General features: G+C 31.7%; 2 protein-coding genes across 4 annotated transcripts; both read right to left on the bottom strand.

The window, feature by feature from the left end:
- Positions 1–82: 82 nt before the first annotated feature.
- On the bottom strand, positions 83–4,983 carry LOC110667302 (cytokinin riboside 5'-monophosphate phosphoribohydrolase LOG3). Of its 2 annotated transcripts, none has more exons than XM_021828104.2 (7): positions 4,654–4,983; positions 3,983–4,080; positions 3,818–3,848; positions 2,981–3,080; positions 1,011–1,081; positions 725–878; positions 83–438 (listed from the first exon to the last, which is right to left on the bottom strand). In XM_021828104.2, the coding sequence occupies exons 1-6, from the start codon at positions 4,777–4,779 to the stop codon at positions 726–728; spliced, it is 579 nt and encodes a 192-aa protein (XP_021683796.1). In that variant the 5' UTR covers positions 4,780–4,983; the 3' UTR covers positions 83–438; position 725. The 2 variants fall into 2 exon arrangements, with proteins under 2 accessions (XP_021683796.1, XP_021683795.1); XM_021828103.2 differs by having other exon boundaries at positions 735–878; positions 4,654–4,982.
- Positions 4,984–18,438: 13,455 nt separating this feature from the next.
- On the bottom strand, positions 18,439–20,876 carry LOC110667283 (29 kDa ribonucleoprotein A, chloroplastic). Of its 2 annotated transcripts, none has more exons than XM_058143563.1 (5): positions 20,391–20,876; positions 20,129–20,230; positions 19,493–19,789; positions 18,900–18,988; positions 18,439–18,693 (listed from the first exon to the last, which is right to left on the bottom strand). In XM_058143563.1, the coding sequence occupies exons 1-4, from the start codon at positions 20,868–20,870 to the stop codon at positions 18,926–18,928; spliced, it is 942 nt and encodes a 313-aa protein (XP_057999546.1). In that variant the 5' UTR covers positions 20,871–20,876; the 3' UTR covers positions 18,439–18,693; positions 18,900–18,925. The 2 variants fall into 2 exon arrangements, with proteins under 2 accessions (XP_057999546.1, XP_021683772.2); XM_021828080.2 differs by having other exon boundaries at positions 18,883–18,988; positions 20,391–20,875.
- Between the last annotated feature and the right edge of the window lie 558 nt (positions 20,877–21,434).

Below are 21,434 nucleotides of genomic sequence, written 5' to 3' on the forward strand. Positions count from 1 at the left end.
GAACATATGAATAATTTTCATCAATTTTAACATGATATGTAATTATGAAATGAAAAGATGGACAGAGAGGAAACAAGAAATGGGAAGTGAAAGATAGTTGATATATAAATTAGTTAACATGTAATGGGGATGTTCATATGCCTCTAGTACTTACAACTTAACAGGAAATCCAGATTGTTCACCAGAAGTGAATGTTGAGAAGCTTAACATATTGAGGTTAATTGCAGTAATTTACAAAAAAGAAAAAAGAATTTCCCCACAAATGGAAATTTCAAGATCATCCAAAATTAGCTCCTCCCACTTCCAAATTCCATCTATTCTTCCTTCAGTGCAGTCATCCCCATGTCATCTGGATATATCATAATTCTGAGAGTAGTCAAGTTGATCGATTTCCCAGCTCAATTTCGAAGCAACCCTCTCATGACTGGGGACATATTCCTATGATATTTTGCCAGTAAATCAGACCATGTAAAACATGAGGAACAGACTCAAGAAACAGGGCAAGTACAAATTTCTTTCATTTATTTTGAGCAAAGATTACCTAGATTTTTTTTCTTGGAGCAATCAAATCATTTTAATTTTTCTTTGAATATTGGCTTTAATCTTAGCTTTATGCATTTGAAGACAAGTGAAAGTAATTGCTGTGCACTTTCCAGATTCCCTATAAATCACTCTAAAGATAAACAATTCAAAGTGATGAAAGTAGGCCTAGATAAGTGGATACCTTAGCTTACCTCCAATTTCATTACCAACTCCTTTGCTGTTGGAGCAGATGCAAAGATGTTGCGAGCACTGGGGTGTATAAATCCCTCTTCCACAGCTTTGTCAATAAATGAGAGCAAAGAATTGTAGTATCCATCAACATTTAACAATCCCACCTTCAAAATGAAATGTGGAAATATGACGCATCATTAGTTCTTTAAATACACCCTACAGTTAAATAAATCCTCCTGCAGACACTAAATAAGCATTCAAGCACAAGGTATTAGAAATGAAAACACGACAATTACCGGTTTGTCGTGAATTCCAAGTTGAGCCCAGGTTATCACTTCAAGTAACTCTTCAAGAGTCCCATAACCACCTGCATTTAACCAAAACCCAATTTAATATGTGATAATACAAGTGCCAGCTATCTCTGCCAGGAAGACGCATAAGGCATTTGAGAATATTATCCACCATTAACTCATCAGAAAAGAATTGGTCAACTGCTTAGTTAGTAGTACAAATCAGCAAGAACTTTAGGTATAACAAGTGTCTTTTCACTCTGCATGCTAGATGGTTACAATTTAATTCTGGAATTTTTTTTTCCCACTTATAATAATTTTAAAGATCATGTCAGTACTGTTCCACATCTTCATGTTTGGTGGTCATATGGTTTTTTTGACTTGCACTATTTGTTCTTTTTTTTTTTGGTTACACCATCAGTTCTTTATTGACTATTGTTCATTTCCTTAACCTTAAACATTTTATTATTGATAGAACTATAAATATATTTTTACCTAAAATGCTAAACTAGGGACAAAAATGTAATATTAACATGTGTGCCCTACTATAAATAGATAGTAACACCCTAAGGCATGAATCTTTTTCTCTCCTCTCTAGCTCTCTCATTCTCTGAAATAGTTGTTGACTAGACTGCTGGAGTGGGCAAGCTGGGACCATCCCAGAATTGAGCTACCAGAGAGGATCAGATTTTTTTTTTTTTTTTGATATTTGTCAATTATTATTATTATTTTTATGGAGAAAAGAGGGAAGGAAGATTGGATGGATTTTCCCACGCATCAATTCCCTCAACGTAAACATGGTCTTCGTTTGCCAAGATAGAGGCATAATCCTTTGCCAACCCATTCGGGTCATAATAGCTCTCATCTTATCATGTTACAGCAAGGAAGCCTTTTCTTTTTTTACTGTGGCTGTGGGGATTCGATGACAAGATGAGGAGTTCACATGAACAGTAATTTGACTCTTTTGTCCATGCATGTCCTCCTGTTCCCCAAAGTTTTAAACTCCATGATGGGGGTGGGCATCATTACCTGTTAGGTGCAGGTACTAGTTGGCAAAACTATTTTTCCTAAAAGTGTGTCTCTGTGTCCCTTGCCCTTACTATGCAAAGGAAATAAATGAGTTCAGAGACATAAAAAGATAAACAACTACATTTACAGGAAAAGAACACATATTAACCACAGAAGCAGACCTCCTTAGCAGCTCTAATTTTCAGTGTAAGATGTTGAAGGGTCAAGAACTAGGCTCTGAGCTGTTCCACTGTATCCTGTTAGGTATTATTGGGCTGATGATGGAAGGCTCAAAAATTTGTCTTAATTTAGACTTCACATGTTCTTTTCATACATTATGAGATGCTACTTATGCCATCTGAACCAAACAGCTATAATAGCTAAATATGGAGATATATTTTGTGAAAAATCTCATCCTACTCTCTTATATCACAGCTTGCTTACTAGACTTAAGCTGAAGTCAGATAGCCTCTCAGCTCACCATTTCTGTTTGATTTCATTTTTATTGTGGGTATATAATACATTTATTAGCAGCTCAAAAAAGTATAGCAAATAGAATATTAAGGAAAAAAATATATATAAATTGAAAAGTAGAAATAGACACTTCTTTCTTTCATATCACTACTTCCAGTAACCACTAAATAAAGCAAAGATGTCAAAACTTCTAATCCTAATTTTTTTTTTTTTTTTGGTGTGGTTTCTCTCAAGGAACTGTTACCTTTCATGATTATTTTATTTTTCTCTTTCAATGTGGGGCTGGGGGATTAGTTTCTCGAGGGTAATCAGTAACTGAGAAATCAATCAAACAAAGAAAAGTACTCAGCAATCCTAAGAAAAATCAGAACATGAGATATGGCCAATCTTGGATGCTGAACTTGGTAAAATAAAAGCATCTGATGGTCTACATGATTCCTTGATTCGCCTTAGAAATTTTGTGTGAGTAAGAATTTTTCAGAGCTTATACTAACCTGGTAAAGCAATAAAAGCATCTGAATGCTTAGCCATCTCTGCCTTCCTTTGATGCATATCTGCTACTGCCTTCACTTCCCCCACTGTTTCACCAGTTAACTGCAAAAGGGGTACGACAGGCACAGAAAAATAAAATTGAAGGATTGAATAAAGAGAGAAGTTTGGAGGGTTGTGCAGTGAAGCAATGATGAGTGTTGCAGGAATAGTTGGCTTAATCCAAAGAATTTAACTCGGCAACTTCCTAGCCAGTAATTTATTTATCTCATAACAGGAAGAAAAATAAAATAAAATTTTGAAAGAACCCAATAAAGAAAAACACAGAACAAAACACTGCTATAGAACTAAACAGAGAAGACAGCAGAAGGTAGAAACCCATAAATATGTATGTAGAAGGTGTAGTGCCTAGTTGCCAACTAGTCAACTAGTATTATGGATAAGGCTATCTAGTATTTGCCACATGAGTAGAAATCTTGTGTAACAGCTTATTTGTTATTCTGATATTCGTGCATAGTAAATGAATTATTTTATCTCAATGACAGATGGAAATCTTGAGAAACAAACAGAAAATGACAGAACCGAAAGAAGAAGAGGAAGAAAAAAAAAAAGAACTAATCAAAACAATTAAAGAAAAGGAGAAAAAAAAGTATAAGAAAGTAACCAAAAGCAGAGAAATTAATCAAAATATTTGAAAGAAATAAAGGTAGAAATTGACAACCAAAAATCTATACCCAATCCATTGTCATAAAAGACTAATAGAAGTTGTAGCCCTTTTATGCAAAAAAGAAAAGAAAAAGAACTAAAAGATGTAAGACTTTTTCTGGTTCTAGCAGACAGACCTCTCGAGGCATGAGCGTCTTGGGAATAACTCTGCAGGGAGACAATAACATGACAAAAAATAAGTTGTAATGGAGAAGACAAGCACAACCCATCTCACTGATTTTGTTTGTTGAATTCATTTGGATGATTCTAAATTCTTAAAATGAACTTGAACATCAGCTTACCCAATAACGTGGCGACCGCCGTCATGAACAGCTTGAGAAACCAAACCCATCAAACCTATGCTGCCCCCTCCATAGACCAGATCAATGTTCCTTGAGACCTGCAAGAAACCCGCAATCATATCAATTGGTAGAAACTATAAGAGGCTTTCAGAAGGCAAAGAAACGTTTCCGATGTGGGTATGGGCTCATATTATGAATAAAAAAGTGTTCTTAATGGTACATTCAACCATTGTGAAATTGCTCAATTGGCAAATCAAGCAGTACTTGTCAGTTCTCTAAAAGGTCTCAGCTTTTCAGTTTTCACATGAAGAGGGGGGGGGGGGGGGGGAGAGGAACTAGCATAAAGACCTAGAGAGAGTGCATAAATAATGCCTGAGACGAATCCAAAAAAGAACATTTTGAAGAAACCATTCAAGATTATAAAAATGTTAGAGCCCATGAGCCAAGTTACAAACAGGTTATAAACAGACTAAGTTTACCCAAAACTCAACATAAAGAATTGAACTTGGAGCAACTTGCAATACAGATTTCTATCAAATCCCTTCTCATGCTTACACAAAGAAAATAACTTGTAGCTACCAAGTTTTGCAAATGCGGCCAGAGACCAAGAGAAACAAGCGAGAAAGGATAGAAAGCAAAAGTGGGAATCATTGAAATAATAGTAACAATACCAATTCCTTGCCAAGCTCAATAGCAGCATCTTGGTAACTACTCTTCTTGCCTTGACTACTCCCACAAAAGACACAAATCCTCTTGAACTTTGATGCTTGCCTCATTTCAATACCCTCAACTTCCATTTTCACTTTCTTTGGTGTAAATATTCCTCTGGAAAAATTAAAAAAATAAAATAAAATAAAATAAAAAATACAATAAGAATCTCTTTCCCTTCTCAGTTTTGCCCTGTCTCTACTCTAGCTAACCTTATATTACAAGTGTCAAACAAGAGCACGAGTATCAACTTGACTCTTTTCTTTCTTGCTTGACCACTGTATTTTCATTTAGTGCGGTTCTCTCCATGCGTATATATAAACCTCAACGCACGTGAGTACCCTCCACAGCACGCTTTGCTCCGCTCCTCTCACACATACAGCTAATCTTGGCACGCGTGGACCACTTATTTTAATGGATTTTATTTTTTTTTTCTTTTTTCTTCTCCATTAATTTTTTTTTATTAAACAGCTGATATCTCAATTCAACATACAGATGAGATTAATTTATTCTTAATTTAAGAATAATATTTAAGTAAATCCCTTTTAATAAGAATGATTATAAAATATTAATATTTTACCTTAAATTATCTAAGTAAATATTTTTTTTACTTTAAATTATACAATTATATCTCAAATGAATTCAAATTTTCATTTAATAAAAATTTCTTGCTTATAAAAAAACAATTCAAATTTGATGGATTCATTATACATGAACATATTGATACAATATAGGCTCTAAGCATTAATCAAAGCATCTCATTTGGGAATTCTCACTATGGATAAAGGAAATTATTGTCTTTCATATTGCTATAATGTCTTTGCACTTAGAATATATTAAAGAATGTTCTCATACAATAATTTCAATTGTCTATGGTAACTATTCTCTGTTAAGAATGTGAAAATTTGATAAATATAGTAATCAAGATATCATAAATTTGTTAATAATTTTCCTTAATTAGGGTCCAATTTGTTCACTCCTTACATCAAGAACTTTTAAAGATAAAACAGACATGCATCCTTTTCTAAGCCAGAAATAATGCCATCTATGGACAATATGATATGGGCACAATATATTTTTTTAAAGAGATAAATGTAACTATTTATATATATTTATTTTATTATCACAATAACACATGCACAAAATATATATGATCTATCTGAAATGAAGTATGGGTAGAATTCAGAAGCATGAGATAATGGTATACAGAGTATTGTGCATTGATGATTGAAATAAGAACATAAGTGGGGTGGTGGCATATCACCTTGTAGCCTCATCCACCCTCCCCTGCTAGACACACTTGTTGTATGCTTAGGAAACATTTCACTTTTATTTCACTCCTCCCTAACAAACCTTTCAACCCTTCCCCGTTCTCAGCCCCCCTCTCCCCTCCTCCTTAGTCCTTTGCTCTCTCATACTCTACTGCTAATTGTATTTAGAGGTTTTATTCAGTGCTCTAATTAAACATATACTCCCTTTCTCATATATGGGGTCAAATATTTAGAAATGATAACGAGACGGATCAGAAATAGAATTGCCCCCTCTGTCCCCACTCCATATATAGACGATTGGAGTTGAGGCGACAAACTTTCTCACCTATGGGAATTTTTCTTTTTCTTTTTAATTTTTAATTCAATTAATCATTATATAATAAAATTTATTTATTAAAAAATAAATTATGAATTAAAAATATAAATTTTTGACATAATTTTAATAATATACATATATTATTTGTAAAATTATATAATATTAAAATGATCAAATATATAAAAATAAATTAAATTTTTAATAAAAAATAACAATATATTATTAACAGAGTGAGTTACAAGAATATAAAGCAGGGAAGACTTTCTCTCTATTTTCATCCCATACAATATTATAGTTAGGTTAAAGTTAAGAAAAATTAATCAAGTGCGAGTCAAGTAGAACCGAGTTTGAAAATAATTGTGTACTCTCCATAATACTTCAAATAACTATAAATATATGAATATAAGGTGTACTATTTTATAGTACATATAGAATATTTTACAAATCTATTACATTTGTTTCTTAAAAAATCCACATAAATTTTGAAATTATTTTAAAAATTTTAAATGTTTCACGTTGATGTAAGAGAGAGTGTATCCTTAACCTTTTATTTCACACCTCCCTAACCTTCCAACCCTTTCCCATTGACATAGCCTCGCTCCTCTCCACGGCCTCTCCTCTTCCTCTACTCTCTCATGTTCTGCTGCTAATGTATTTATATCTTCTCCACCCATCACTTTTCTTTCTCAACATAAAAGGCCTGGCAGGCCCACTGAAAGGAAGTGGGTTCTATGAGACCTTGTTGGAGAAGCTGTTTGCATTCTTCTTGGGCTAGAGTCAAGTCTGTGGAATTCATCCCCAGGTGCGATGCTTTTGTTGGATTAATATCCTCTTTGAGTTTGAATGGAAGGTTGACAAAGAATTCTGAGTTCTTCCATGGGGGGGTAATGGTGAAAATGTGCGTGAGAATTAGCACAGGACCTTAAGAGAAACTCCTTATATTCTTAAAATTCTGCTGAAGCATCAGCCAAAGAATATAACCTTGGGACGGAGGTGAATGGTTGGAAACTCTTTTTAATACCAATGGACAGTCCTTCCATTCAGCCTTAAGACGGCCCCATCAGTTTTCTAAAAGGCCATGACAAGGATATTCGAACCCATACTCCATAATGCTCTCATCTACATAGACGATATCATTCTTTTCTCCAAAGATATTACAGTCCTATTTGTAAAATTATTCACAAATATTAAATAAAAAAAAATCAATTTAAAACTATTTTCTCATCAACCCACTTGCTAATTTTTCAATATTTATGTCGGGTCATTGCTTAATGAAGATGTAAACGTTGCCAGGATTATAGGAACATGGTAATAAACTAATAAATGTATCAGTACTGTATTACTTAGCTTCTCTAATCCCCAAAATTGGCCTTTATGGCTATTACTACTCTTGCTTGCCATACTTTACTTTCTTTAATATTCCGTATACCTCCTGCTCACTTACTAAGTATAGAGATTATAAACTCATTATTACTGTTCTTAGTGTTTTCCTTATTTAACTAATTGTGTAGCTCCTGCATGCTTGCATGCGCATTTGACTCTTGTTTCTTTGTGTTTGCTTGCTAGCGTCGCTTGCAGTTTACACATGTGAGTGCCCTCTATGTGTGTGTGTATATATATATATATATATATATATATATATATACACACCAGATATCATATGGAGAAAATATAGAATGTCAATTTCTTAAATTATTTTTTTACATAAAAATCAAAGTTATAAATAATTAATATATACTTGACAAGGTTGTGAATGAGTAGCAGCGACATATATATATAGAGAGAGAGAGAGAGAAATTATTAGTAAGAATTTGTATGAAGCTATATAATTATGTTGGGTTTTGCAGGAGGCTAGCTGGTGACCAGATGGGGGGTTGTAAGATCTGTCATGACCACCTTCTAGTCCTACCACCACCCGACCTATCCTTCATTTCCCAATGCAAGATTTGCATCTTCTTTGTTATATAGTCCCATAACTTGCCAGATTTTATGTGTTGCAATTTTGGAATTACGTACACTTGCTGAAAAATTAAAACTATATATTATCATGCATAGATGGAATTAGAACAATTATTTTGCATATAAGGTGGTGCTTAAAATTTTTAATTTTATAAAGATTGAAATTCTCTGTCTTCCTTCATTGATCAGAAAGCCAAGCAAACTCTGTGTGTCTCAAATGCAGTGCATAATCAGATGCACTCATGTCTGAGCCAAAGCCTGGCAAATTTCATTCAATTTTGTTCTCCGGTACCATTTTTGCCCAGTGATATAATTTGCTTCATATCCCTCTCATGACACGTGGCCTCAACACAGTGGATGCTGCAGTATAGTTCACTAATTATTGATGGGCTTTTTCTTGGTTTTCTTCTGCATGCCAACAAGAAAAGACGTATTTCACATTATATGCATACATACAAAAACACACTTGTGCTGCTATCTTCATTTTTTCAAAATTCATTTCCATCCCTTTCCCTTTCATGTGGTCTTGGCTGCACAGTAAGGGCCCTTTTTGTTTCTCCATATATATTATTATATACCTTATTTTCCACACCCATTTTCAAATTCATATACTTTTTTTTCCCTTATGTATACATTAAAGTATGGATAGATTTCTGCTACTATGCATAAAATATCACATATTAACAACAACAAATTTGGGTATAATGATAAAACTCATTGTATTTTTTTAATGAAAGAACTTAAATTTAATTCTTGAGGAAAATATTATTAGAAGGGGCAATGAGAAACTTATGAATTAATTAATAAAATAAATATGCTTGTATAAATAAATGAATGTTTTGTGTTTTATTAATAATATCCATGCACTATAAGTATAAAATTTTACATATTATATTACATACTAATATAAGTAAATGAATAGAATTTTTAAAAACTTCCAGATTCTTATTATTTTCGCTATAATTCTACGATGTTTCAATGCTGGGCCATTTGTAGATGTTCATATTTACAAACTTTATACTCCAAATGTATATATTGAGATAAGAAGAGATTTTATTGTTTCACATTAATTTGAGACAATAAATATTTATGCTAAATATAATATTTTGGTAAACTCCTTTAGTCTCTTAAGCTAGTTCTTGGGTGAAATTATCGCAATTCATTTTTTCTACAGGTTGCCTCTACCAAAATAAAGCAATTGAGAGTTTACGTCTCCGTAGCTTATATTTTTCTCTTCACCACATCAATTTAACATTGCATTCGTGTAGTCTAGTAGCTAGACTTATTTTGTCCAAGCTCTTTTTTAATTTATATGTATATAGGGTTATAGCTAGCCATTAATGTTTTAGCCAATAAAATAAATGGAAGACATAAATGGCAAAAAGTCCATTCCTTGATCAATTATTGTCAAGAAAAGAAAAAACTAAAATTATATATATATATATATATATATATATATATATATATATATATATATATATATATATATATTTATTTATTTATTTATTTATTCCCCATTAGCAAATGTTCCCCATGTGTATAGCATTCTTTACATTTTATCTACGTTATATACGAGGATTAATTAAATATTATTTATTTATCTATTTACAAAGAAATAATTCAAAACTTGAAAAAAAAAAAAAGCCTCTTGGATCGATGCGAATTGTCGTTTGGTAGTGTTAATTTGATTCCCTCCCATCAGAGAGAGTTGCAGAACAGTTAGTCCGAAACTAAAATGGAATAGCTTCTTCTAACTACCAAAACATATTAGTTTACAGTGTTTGTCTATGAAAAGGAAGAAAAGTGCCTTTAAATTTAATTTATATATTATAAATTTCAAAAAATTCATACATAAATTGACCATCATACGTTTATGTTTTGTCGTTTTTCACACTTGTCGATTGTGGCTTTCTGGACTAATATGAAGGCAGTCTTCACGTTTTGTCCCCTTAGCCCTTAGCTATGCATACCCTAGCTAGGGTTACAACTAGCTGCCTTGGATCCCAAATAAATACTCTAATATTAACAAGTTAAAATTCACTCATAGTAAATTTAATATATTTTATTAAGAAAATGAATTAAGTCATTCATGTGAATTAACTTCAATCCATAATTTTTTATTTTGTGAAATAAAAATATTTATTAAAAAAAAGTAATGAACATGTGAAAATATAAAAAGTTATATTCACATATAAAGATGTATTATATAAAGAGTTGTATCTATTGATCAAAAAATGTCATATTAAGTATTTAGATACCTAATCTTCTCAAGAAAAATATTGTTGATTAGAATAGTAACAAAAGTGTTACCATTTGAAATTGGTTCTTAGGCTTCTTTTAAAGATATTTTCAATCTTAGCAATTTTAAATATTTTATATTTCTGCAATAATAAGATATACATCTAAATTATGGACTAATTTATATAGTTCATGTTATTAATGAGATTATGTAGTAAATTATTAAAATAAATATGGTGAATATTTTAGAGTTGTATGAATACGAGTTAAAACTCATATATTTGAATCAATGTATTGAGTTTTATATTGTTTTTATATTTTAATTATAAAAATTTTAAAATAAATATATAATTTATAATACTATTTTTTCTACACCATTTAAAATTTTCTTAGCCTTTCAAGCACAATGTCAACTAAGCGAAAGTAATTTGGCATGTCGGCCTAGGCTTAATCCAGTGGTCAAGACATTGCTCATTCTAGATAATGTCCCGTATTTGACTCATCAAAATGTACCTTAAAAAAAAGAAAAAAAAAAAAAAAAAAGAAGAAGAAGAAGAAAGAAAGAGTGGTTGGCATATGGTAGAAAAGCAAATAGATGCTTGGTGTGGGAAAAGAAACAAGAGTGGTACTTAGCAGGTATAATAATTGACATAATTTCTCTCATAGGTTGCACCAATCCATGCATATCCTTCAACGTGTGGGTGGTGTTGTGTGTGGACTGATGAGTGATCACACCATCTCAGGCATAGGGTACGTACACACAGATTTAATTTATGTGCTACTGGGAATTCTGTCACCCTCTTCTCTTTATACTCCTGGTTTGCTTGTCATTGCATCATGATTTCCGTATCCTTTACATGACTTTATAATTTTGTAGCTTATAGGTTCCAGGTTTCTCTCCCACCCGTGTCAACACTATTCAACCTTAACCATACCACCTGTTGAACTAGGATTCTTATACCTATTCTATATTCTTTCTTGCTTTGTTTTTTCTTTTTCTTTTCCATCTTTCCATCCAGTGGAGAGTACAAACGTTTTGAATGGAGAATCCTTTCTTCTTTATTTTGACAATTTATATATAATTTTTCTTAAATCATCGAGTGTACTAACTGTAGTATTGAGCTATATATACAACACAAAGCAACTCTTTTTATCATTTGACTATTAGATTATGTTGAAGTTAAGAGCAGGGAAAGTAACAGGTTGAGGTTTTATAAATATTTTATTCTATCAAATTTTAATAAAATGATTGGGATGAGTTTAAATTTGAGTAAGATGATTTTCACATATATTATTAAGATCATATATTGATTTGGGATATATTGTTAAGATCATATATTGATTTGGGATAAGAGTAATGTGCCTCTTATATATGGCTTTGGGTACTGCTCCTCCATTGAATTAGCTTTTGAGGATAAGTTAAGCCTGACTTATTTTTTTAAGATGGTATCAAAGTATCCCTAACCAATGTTTTGACCTCCTATAAGTATTTTACACTTCAGATGTTTGGTTCTGGGTGTGATGAGGGTGTTAAGATCCCACAATGATTTGAAATTGGGGTATTGTGCCCTTAATATGGCCTTGGCACTCCTCCCCTCACAAGTTAGCTTTTGGGAGTTAATAAAACTCGGTCTATTTTCTTAATAAATATTCTATCTATTGTCATTTCTAACTAAGATATTTACAAAAAAAATAAAAATATGATTTCAAAAATAATTTCAGTATCATTAAAATAAAATTCATTAGTTAAAAGTTTTTTTTTTTAATATGACAATTTTTTATTTGAATTCTGATTTTAGAAATCAATTAATCTCACTTGTAAATTGAAATAATTGGTCCTTTGAAATTCAAAAGTTCTACCTGAGACGAGATTTTTTTTAAAATTCTCATTGCAAAAACTTCAATAATTATTACAATTTTCAAATTTTAAAAAGACCTTATAGAAATATGATGGGTTTCTCGTTTAAATCTAGCTAGTTTTTTCACTGGAAAAGAAATCATCATGTCATTCATATAGCTTAAAGAGCAACAGACATTTGCAGAAAAGCCTAATTTCAGGGTGTTTGACCATTGGCTAAAGAAAGACAGTCTCTTTTCCTTCTCATGTTGTTCTTTCCTCTATCCTTCTCTTAATCCTAAGCTTTTAAAGTCCCATTTAAATCCAACATAAGCAACTCTTGTTGGTCTTTGATTACGGTGAAAGTGACGTGAAAATTAATTATTTCTTTGTTTAGAATTTAAAATTTTACAAGAATTTAATTTAATTAATTTTTATATTTAAAATAAAATAATTTAATTTTTTAATTTATAAAAAATTTTAATTTAAAAAAAATAAAAATTAAATATAATTTTCTGACAATTCAATTAAATTCTTTTCTTAGCCGTGAGTGCAACGAATTTAACAAAGAATTTTCCCATCATTAGTGACATTTGCATGTAACTTATCAATCATTATTCTCTAAAAGCTTGGATTTTTCCATTCCCAAGTTCGAAAAACATTCCATTTTTGTTATTAATTGAATTCTCTCTTAAGCTTCTTTTGACTCCATGGAATGCTTTACCATGAACGTGAGAAAAGATGATCTCTCTTTTTCATCTCTTTATGACTAAGTACACCGACAACCTAGAGTTTTATATTTGTGGACAACGAAAACAATGGCGGTCGACACGCTTTCTCCATTACCACGTTGTAAAGGGGAACTCTGATTTCCACAGGTCCAGACGCTGAGATCATGGCTTTTCCTAAAGCCAAAGCAATTCATAATTTATTTATTTTTTTTTAAATTACACAAAAATAAAAAAAATAAAAAAGCCATCTCTTAAATCCAGTGTTCATATTTAAATCTAATTAAATATTTTTTTAATTAAGATTTTGTATTTATTGTATGGTTTATTTATTTGAAAGTTTATTAAATTTGTGTTCAATTAGTTGGATATATGCATGCATGCATGCATGTATGTGCATGCACCAAATTTTAATATCACGTTAGGTCTATAATCTAGTCGTAATCCTACCTACCAATACTTAAATAATAAAACTTTGACGTTTAAATCAATTATTTCTTTCATTTTCCTTTTCTCCTTTTCGGTGCGAAAGCGAAAATTATAGCTACATTAAGACAATTCTAAAGAATATTGCATTATATTATTATTGAAGTTACAGTTAAAAAAATATATTTTTTAATTAATTGTAATTAACGAATAATATATATAGATGACAAGTTTGAGTGATAGAGTTAATCTTTGATTAATTAATTAATTAATTTTAATTAACGAAGGGTAAAGCATAATTAATTGCTTGGAAGAGACATAAATGATAAAAGAGTTGAAGAGATTCTACGACCCCACTTCACACACAGCACTTAGCAGGATTGTTTCTTAATAGTATCTGACCGTTAATACAGTTAACCTCTTTAATTAACTTCAGAATTATTGGATTACGACCCTAATTAATTAATTTTAATTTCCCATCTTAATTAAACTAATGACAGAAATATAATCTTATTAAAAATGTGAACTAATGGTTGATAGCTATATATTAAAGTCATTTTCGTAACTGGAAAATTTCTAATTAATTTAAGTTTTAATTAAAATTAAATAAAAATATTTTAATATTATCGGTGTACTTAAAAATAATATTCTCTCTTTCACGTAAATATGAGTCCTCTTATAATATAAAGAGTAAGTCTCATATGATTATAAAAATTAATATATTTATACCGAACATATCTAATAATCTCTTAATGTTAAGTTGTTGTAATATTTATTGTGAATGAGATAAGTTTAAAGGGGAGAAAAACTTAATCTTGAAACCCAAGTAGTCATAATTCAATAAATTTCCCATTAAAAATAAAGTAACTTCTCCCCATCAATAATTGAATAATGCCAGGCATTTAGGTAAGGAAATTGCATGGTGGGATTTGAGGACATTAGAGGAGCCAATGTGGCTTCCTTAAATCCAAGTGTCCCCTGCTACTGGGGCACATTTATAACTGCAGGGACTACTACCCATAATCAGTTTTCCATAGGTTCCCTTCTCCTATCATCATAGCCTCAAAATAAATTTTGGCCCCCAAATTATATAGCACCATATATCATATATGTGCTTTGAGTTTCATCTCTCATGGTGATGTGTTTTCTTGAAAGCTAAGTTCATTACTACTACTGCAACTTATTACTTTGGACACATTCACTAATTACATTAAGGGCCCTAGTCTCTCTAATATAATATTAAATAAATAGTAAAAAAAAATACCCTTTTTAAAGTGTATACTCCCACTTATAAAATATGCTAAAAAATATATTACTTATGTGGAATATTAAATATATTATAGAATATTATTTTATCACTTTGTATCAAGAAACAACTCAATTTAAAAATTCAAACTCGTAAATGAGAATTTTAATAATAGTTCAATATCTTTCTATTATAGTCTCGTATGCGAAAACTTATTGGGTTTAAAGCATAAACAAGTAGATATCTATTTTATCTTATGCTAAAATATTCAATTAATAAATTGAGTGGCTATGATTCAAACTTTGAACCTTTTAGTGTGAGAGACTCTGATACCATATCAACAAACTACTCAATCTAAAAACTTAAACTTATAAATAAAGATTATAAGAATAGTTTTATATCTCTACGTTGCTTTCTTTTTTTTTTATAAATATATATAGATAAGAGAAGTAAGAGTTTCCTCTCTTCTCACTACCCTTTCTCATGAAACTCTAACCATTCTCTTCGCTTGCAAGTTCCCATAGCTATTACAAAATTGTGGGATTCCATATATGTGAAGCTAGAATTTCAGACTTCATCATAATTATATAATGTGAATAGATACTCTTGCAATGATCATTCAGTTGGTGGTATGAATTATCCCTTGGATTTAGGATAACATAGACAGGTGTTGCAGTGGGTTTTGCGTTAATATGTTTGCTTTACAAAGAAGCAATTGAAAAAAAAAATTAATTAATGGTCTATAAGGATCACTTTGTCTCTTTTGATATGCGGAGTCTAATCATAAGACATATTCATCCCATTTTCCAAAAGCTACTGCCGTGACTGTGGTCCCTGCCCATTGCCACTCAACTAGCTACTATGTATTGTTTGTTTCTCATCCTTTTTATTATTATCAGATTAATTTAAAAAAAAAAGTTTATTCTTGAAGACTTTTTGAATACTCCATACATACATGAAAGGAAGAAATTCACTTTTCACATAAATTTGATATTTCATCTCTCAGTAATTAAATTAGGATGTTACCGTTATTAAGCTATTAACTATTTTAATAACTTTCAGTTATTTATTAATTGTTAGCTATTTGATATTTATATTTATTGTTAATGATTGTTTATTTATATAGTCGTTAAAATAGAAGTGTTTAATAAAAATAACTATTAAATTAACTATTAAATATAAAAATAATAATAATATAATCTTATTGACTCTAATCAAAATGCTCTTTCAGTCATTAAATATTCAATATTTTTTAACCAAATGAATAGAACCTTATCCAATGGTGATGGCTTCTCATACCTTCTCATGCAAACTTCCCAAAAACATATAGTTAATTAAGAGTCATTTTGCCCTTTTGTGGCACCTTTGCTTGCTTGTTTACTCACTTCTCTTCATCCTATATTATTATTATTATTATTATTATTATTATTATTATTATTATTATTGTCTTTTGACCAATGATGTTGAGTGTCGAATGTTGTTGGTTGGTTGGGTTGGGTTGGTTTTTTTTCTTGTAATTAACTTACCATTGTATCAGAGTTTGAATTAACCAAAATTTACTTATTTACTCCAAAAAATTTCATGCATTGCATAATTTTCATAAATATAATTGGATTTAATTTTTAAATAAAATTAAATCAATTAATATAAATTTTTATTTTCTAATATTTAAAATCTTAACAGGGAAAAAGAAAAGGAAAACAAAAAAGGTGGGCATTGGTCAAGGTGGGCCAATCTATGCTGACTAATGGAGAAGGTCCACAAAAGGCATGGTAATGTGACATGGTCAGTAGAACCATGCCCTAGACAACCCTGATAACTAATTATTAAATTATAAAATTAAAATTAATAAAAAAAAAGAAAGAAAATTTTGAGAATTGCAGAGAAATATGGAGGTTTATGACTAGGTTTCTGGGGTTCATCTTAATCATAATTTTCCCCTTTCATTGATCTTGTCTCACTTTTTTTACCCTTTTTTATGCTAAATCTCATCACGATGTCTACCAATCAAATTCTCAAGAAATACCCAAAAAAAGAAAAAGAAAATTAAAACAAATCATCTCATATGTTTTTCCCTCCTCTCTGAGTTGGTGATTTTCTTTATCTCATGCAAGAATTCCAACCTTTTGAGGCTATATAGATATATCTTTTGTGTGTGTGCCTTACATTATGACTAGTAGATGATAACCCATGTGTTTGTTTAATTGAATGCATGCATGAAAAGATACAACAATAATATTTATCGATTTTAAAATAAATTTATACTTGCCTAATCTGATTTGGTCTAAGTCAAAGACATATTACTCACCTGATAAAGTTAAATTGAAGTCTCACTCATATATATATATATATATAGCGGATGTCTTACTCTTAAAACAATTAAATTAATAAACTTTAATTTAATAATATTTAAATAATTTTAAAATTATGAGATCTTAATCAATAAAGCTTTATTTAGAATAAAACTAATTAGGATAATAAGATTGAAGTCTTAGAATGAGTAGATTTTAAATTCAAGTTTAATGAATATTGAGTTAATTACATTTTTATATTATTTAATTATTTTATATTATTTAAATTATAGGTGGTAATTAAAGAAGAAAAAGGAAAAGAAAAGAAGCATTGGTTAGACCAATTGGATCTTCCAGTAGATGATGAATGGCCAAGAACCCAAAAACAAAGAGACTCAGTAAAGACAAAGGAAGTATTATCCCATCTATAATATAATACTTAATCATAATTAATCTAATTAATATAAAGAAAACCCTAACATTGTGAAGCTCAATTTAATATTACTTCTCTTTGGCTTCAAGTCAAAGGTTATGGACTTCAAAAGTTCAAACAGAATCATTGAGTCTACACAATTTTATTTATTTGCTTATTTTCTATTCAACTACTTTCCAAAAAGCCTGAACCTCCATTACCAAATCACCAACAAAATGACTAAAGAAAGCAGCAACATGACCAGAAATCATCTCTGCTTCAACTTCATTAAAAACATGAAGAAAAAGGAGGCCCAATAGGATAAGAAATTTGTTAATTTGGTTATATATTAGTAATTCTTTTGTGGACAACTTTTCTTGTTGTTCTCTATAGGTTGGGTTGGCCCAGCAGAGGCTGCCAAGAATCTTGTTTATTTGGTCTTGAGTTGGACCTTAGTGAATGAGCCCAATTTAAGAACTTCCCAAGCTGCTAACATAAAGCAAGCAGCCCATGTCCTCCACTTGACCTGCGGAATCGATATGCTACAAACTCAATTTCAGCAAAAGCTTGAATGTCGGTAATGGCAATGGCTGTTCGTGCAGATGAAGGCAGGGTGATCAACAAATATTTGATTAAAAAAGATCAACAAATAAAACAGATTCGAAGTCTGATTCATCAATGAAGAGATCAACAATCGCATATATCCTAATATCATCCACGGAGCCAAAAGAATCGCCTGCAATATCCCACATCTTGTTCTCACCTTCAATATGCTGTGTGAAGTCTTCAATAATATAATTCTATTATAATTCTCTTTATCTTTGATTCTTTTTTAAATTTCAGTAATATATGCTTTCTATTTTATTAATATATAAAAATTAATTATTATATAAATTAATTGTAAAGTGTGAGGTGTGTTGTTAAATAAATAAACAATTAATTATCGGTTTATCATTCCATGCCAAATGCCCACAAGAACCTCCAAGAGGAGAAATTTTTAATGAAAAGATGTTTGCAAAACATATATGGGAAAGCCATACTAAATAACTGACACATTGAACTTATAAATAGCCTTACAAATGAGAGTTTTCATCAGGATCATGGTACCCAAAACATACATCAAGAAATTTCAATGCAGGGCTCTTGTTCATCTAGATGCATACATCTAAGAAGCACATGATTGTCATTTCTACAAGCAATTTAGGAACAAGGATCATTTGGCATGTGTTTCAAGAATACCAATACAGCAACAGATTGCAGTTGCTCATCTTCCAAGTCCCTGTCACAGAAATTTGAAGTTTTAGGTTGCAAGAACTCGTATCTATAAAAATGACACATAATGGTCTCATCAGATTCACTTTAAAAATGACGACTAGCTGGGAGCTAGTAGATGGATCAGACATTAGTTTAGTTTTGATAATGATTTTGTTCATTCAGACGCAAACACACATATAAAGCAGAAAGATACCTGTAGCATTCGTTCACCAAGAAATACAGCAAAGGTTTTTTGCTCAAAATTGACGTCTTGGCCTAGCTTCTGCAACAGAGACCCGAATTGCTCTGCCATCCAATTCCTGCACCAAACAAGTTTCACAAAGTACAGATCAACTTGCAGCTATTTATAATTGGAAGCACATTGACAAATGGCATAATGAGACATCAGATTGATGTTAATAATTAGTTTAGTCACATAATTGTATGAAACATTTAACTTCCCAATTAGACTCACGCAAACACATGTATCGTTCAGTGAGCCAGCTTGATGAAACATAAATGACCTTTAAAAAGCTCTGGCCAGACAAAAAATCATTATATCGAAACCCACAAACTAGAATTGGGCGCAAATCAACCATATGCTGAAACATGATCTAAATTTATCATCCACATGAAAAACAAAACACTCCACTGCATGAAACCACCAACACAGAAAAATGAATAATAATAGTTAGCACTCATGTATTAGCAACATTGAAAGCCAGATTTCAAAACTAGCAATTCAGATTCAACACAAGGCAGTAAACCTGCAGATTATTTGAACAATAAATATATCATCACTGAAAAGAGAATAATAAACTTACAACGCCATTCAAGGACTCAATGGCATTTTCAACCTCTTCAGCAGAACTGTAAGTAACAAACCCAAAGCCCCTTGATCTACCACTCTCTCTATCATAAATCACCTTAGCTTCCACAACTTTCCCTTGCTCACTGAACAAGGTCTCAAGTGCCAAGTTATCAACACCCCAAGAAAGGTTACCAACATACAACCGGTTGGCAGAATCGAAAGTATCACCACCTCGGGGACTTCTATTGGAAGAAGCTTCCCTCTGGGGAGGAGGTCCAGAATTCACTCTCAATGGCCTACCCTCGAGTTCCTGCAATTGTAACAAACGCTGGCTCAGACGCAATAACCTTAATCATGGAATATAACCTTATCACACAGAAAGGACAGAGAGGTCACATTAGTTGGACACAACCATTTATTCACCACCAAGCAAACTCAAATGAATTTCAGCCCCACCTACAGCTAAGCTTGCCTTTACCAACATAGTACTTTTGATTTAAATATTTCGGAAATAGTCTCACTCAAAAGCAACTACGCAAGTAGTCTTAAAACCTTTCACCAATCCATTTTAATACATATATAAACAGAGATGCATAACACATTACCAAGTGATATTCACAAAAATTGGATAAAATATGATTCAACTTACATAGCCATTGAACTGCTGAGCCGCTGCTTCAACTTCCTCAGTAGTTGACATGGTCACAAAACCAAATCCTCTGCTTCTCCCAGTTACTTTGTCATATATTACCTACCAAAAAGAACAATACTTCAGTATATCAAAGCTTGTTTCCATAGTAAAAGGAGGGGAAAATGGCACTTTCAGAATGCAAATTATAAACAGGTCATAATAAGAGTAAATTATAGAAAAAAGCCACCAAATTTGAGTAAAAAAAAGAAAAAAAAAATACCTCAACCATCTCAACATTTCCAGCGCTTTCAAACAAGCCAGCAAGCTGGGCACTGTCAACGCTAAAGGGAAGATTACCCACAAACAATTTGAGGTCGGGAGAGAAAGTGGGATCATCTCCATCGCTCGCGACCTCCTCTCCGAACTCAGAAGAAATAGCAACGTTGGGAACGAAGCGAGAGGAAAAGGGTTGTCGGAGAACTCCCAAGGAGTGGAAAAATGAAGTGGGAATTGAAATGGGCTTGGCATGTAACCTGAGAGAAGAGGAAGAGGGAGAGACAAAAGAGAGAGAAGTGAGTTTGTTGGGGTTGCAAAGGGAAAGAGTTTTGGCGTTGAGAGAAGGAAGAGCCAGATAAGAGGCTGAAGCAGTAGACATGGCTCTTCTTCTGGACTTGTAAGGATAGAAAGAGAGGAAGATAAGATTTTCAGGAAGAGAAGGGTTTATGAAGGGCATTACCAATTTTAAGATATTTATGGGCATGTTTCGCTGTTTGGGTAAACCTTGCTGCAGCACTTCCCCTTATTATATATATTATTAATATATTGTTATCATATAAAATTATTTTTTAAAATTTTATTGGTATAAATTTTGATTTATGTTGATTATTTAAAAATTATATTTTAAATTTAGAAATATAAATGCATTAGGATGATGGTTTTCTTCGGAGGTTTAATTGATCTTTAAAGGGGCTTGGATGGTTTTTTGGCCAGTTGCCTGAGGCAAGATCCTTATTAATATTAGAGGGTGTGTCCGTGTTATGGCTAATGATCCACTTGCGCTTTGCTTTGTGTGGTGCTCTTAACGAGGATGTGTTACAAACTTTGAGGGATTGTACATTTGCTCATCAAGTTTCGTGTGGACTGGTTTAGGTCTCATCTTGGTCTGATTTTTCTACTAGCTCTTGTTCCCAGTGGCTTCTTTGAAATTCTTGAGCAGCCTGTGGGAAGTCATCTTGTGATTGGGTGCTGATATTTGGCACTGCTATGTGGTACCAATTTGATAGGTTAATTTTGTGGTTTGGGCACTAATGAATTGCTACGCCCA

The sequence above is a fragment of the Hevea brasiliensis genome, chromosome 3 (assembly GCF_030052815.1).
Source record: "Hevea brasiliensis isolate MT/VB/25A 57/8 chromosome 3, ASM3005281v1, whole genome shotgun sequence".
Classification (NCBI taxonomy): domain Eukaryota; kingdom Viridiplantae; phylum Streptophyta; class Magnoliopsida; order Malpighiales; family Euphorbiaceae; genus Hevea; species Hevea brasiliensis.

Bases quoted from the DNA above. Each gene is read 5' to 3' on its own strand.
- LOC110667302 (XM_021828103.2), bottom strand. From the start codon at position 4,779: ATGGAAGTTGAGGGTATTGAAATGAGGCAAGCATCAAAGTTCAAGAGG. The intron at 4,081-4,653 runs GTATTGTTACTA...GGTTTCTTGCAG, and splicing joins TTGAGCTTGGCAAGGAATTG to GTCTCAAGGAACATTGATCT. The intron at 439-734 runs GTAAGCTAAGGT...AAAATATCATAG, and splicing joins AGTTGGTAATGAAATTGGAG to GAATATGTCCCCAGTCATGA.
- LOC110667283 (XM_058143563.1), bottom strand. From the start codon at position 20,870: ATGCCCATAAATATCTTAAAATTGGTAATGCCCTTCATAAACCCTTCT. The intron at 19,790-20,128 runs GTAAGTTGAATC...TTACAATTGCAG, and splicing joins CTCAGCAGTTCAATGGCTAT to GAACTCGAGGGTAGGCCATT. The intron at 18,989-19,492 runs GTAAGTTTATTA...TGTTTGGTGCAG, and splicing joins TTGAGTCCTTGAATGGCGTT to GAATTGGATGGCAGAGCAAT.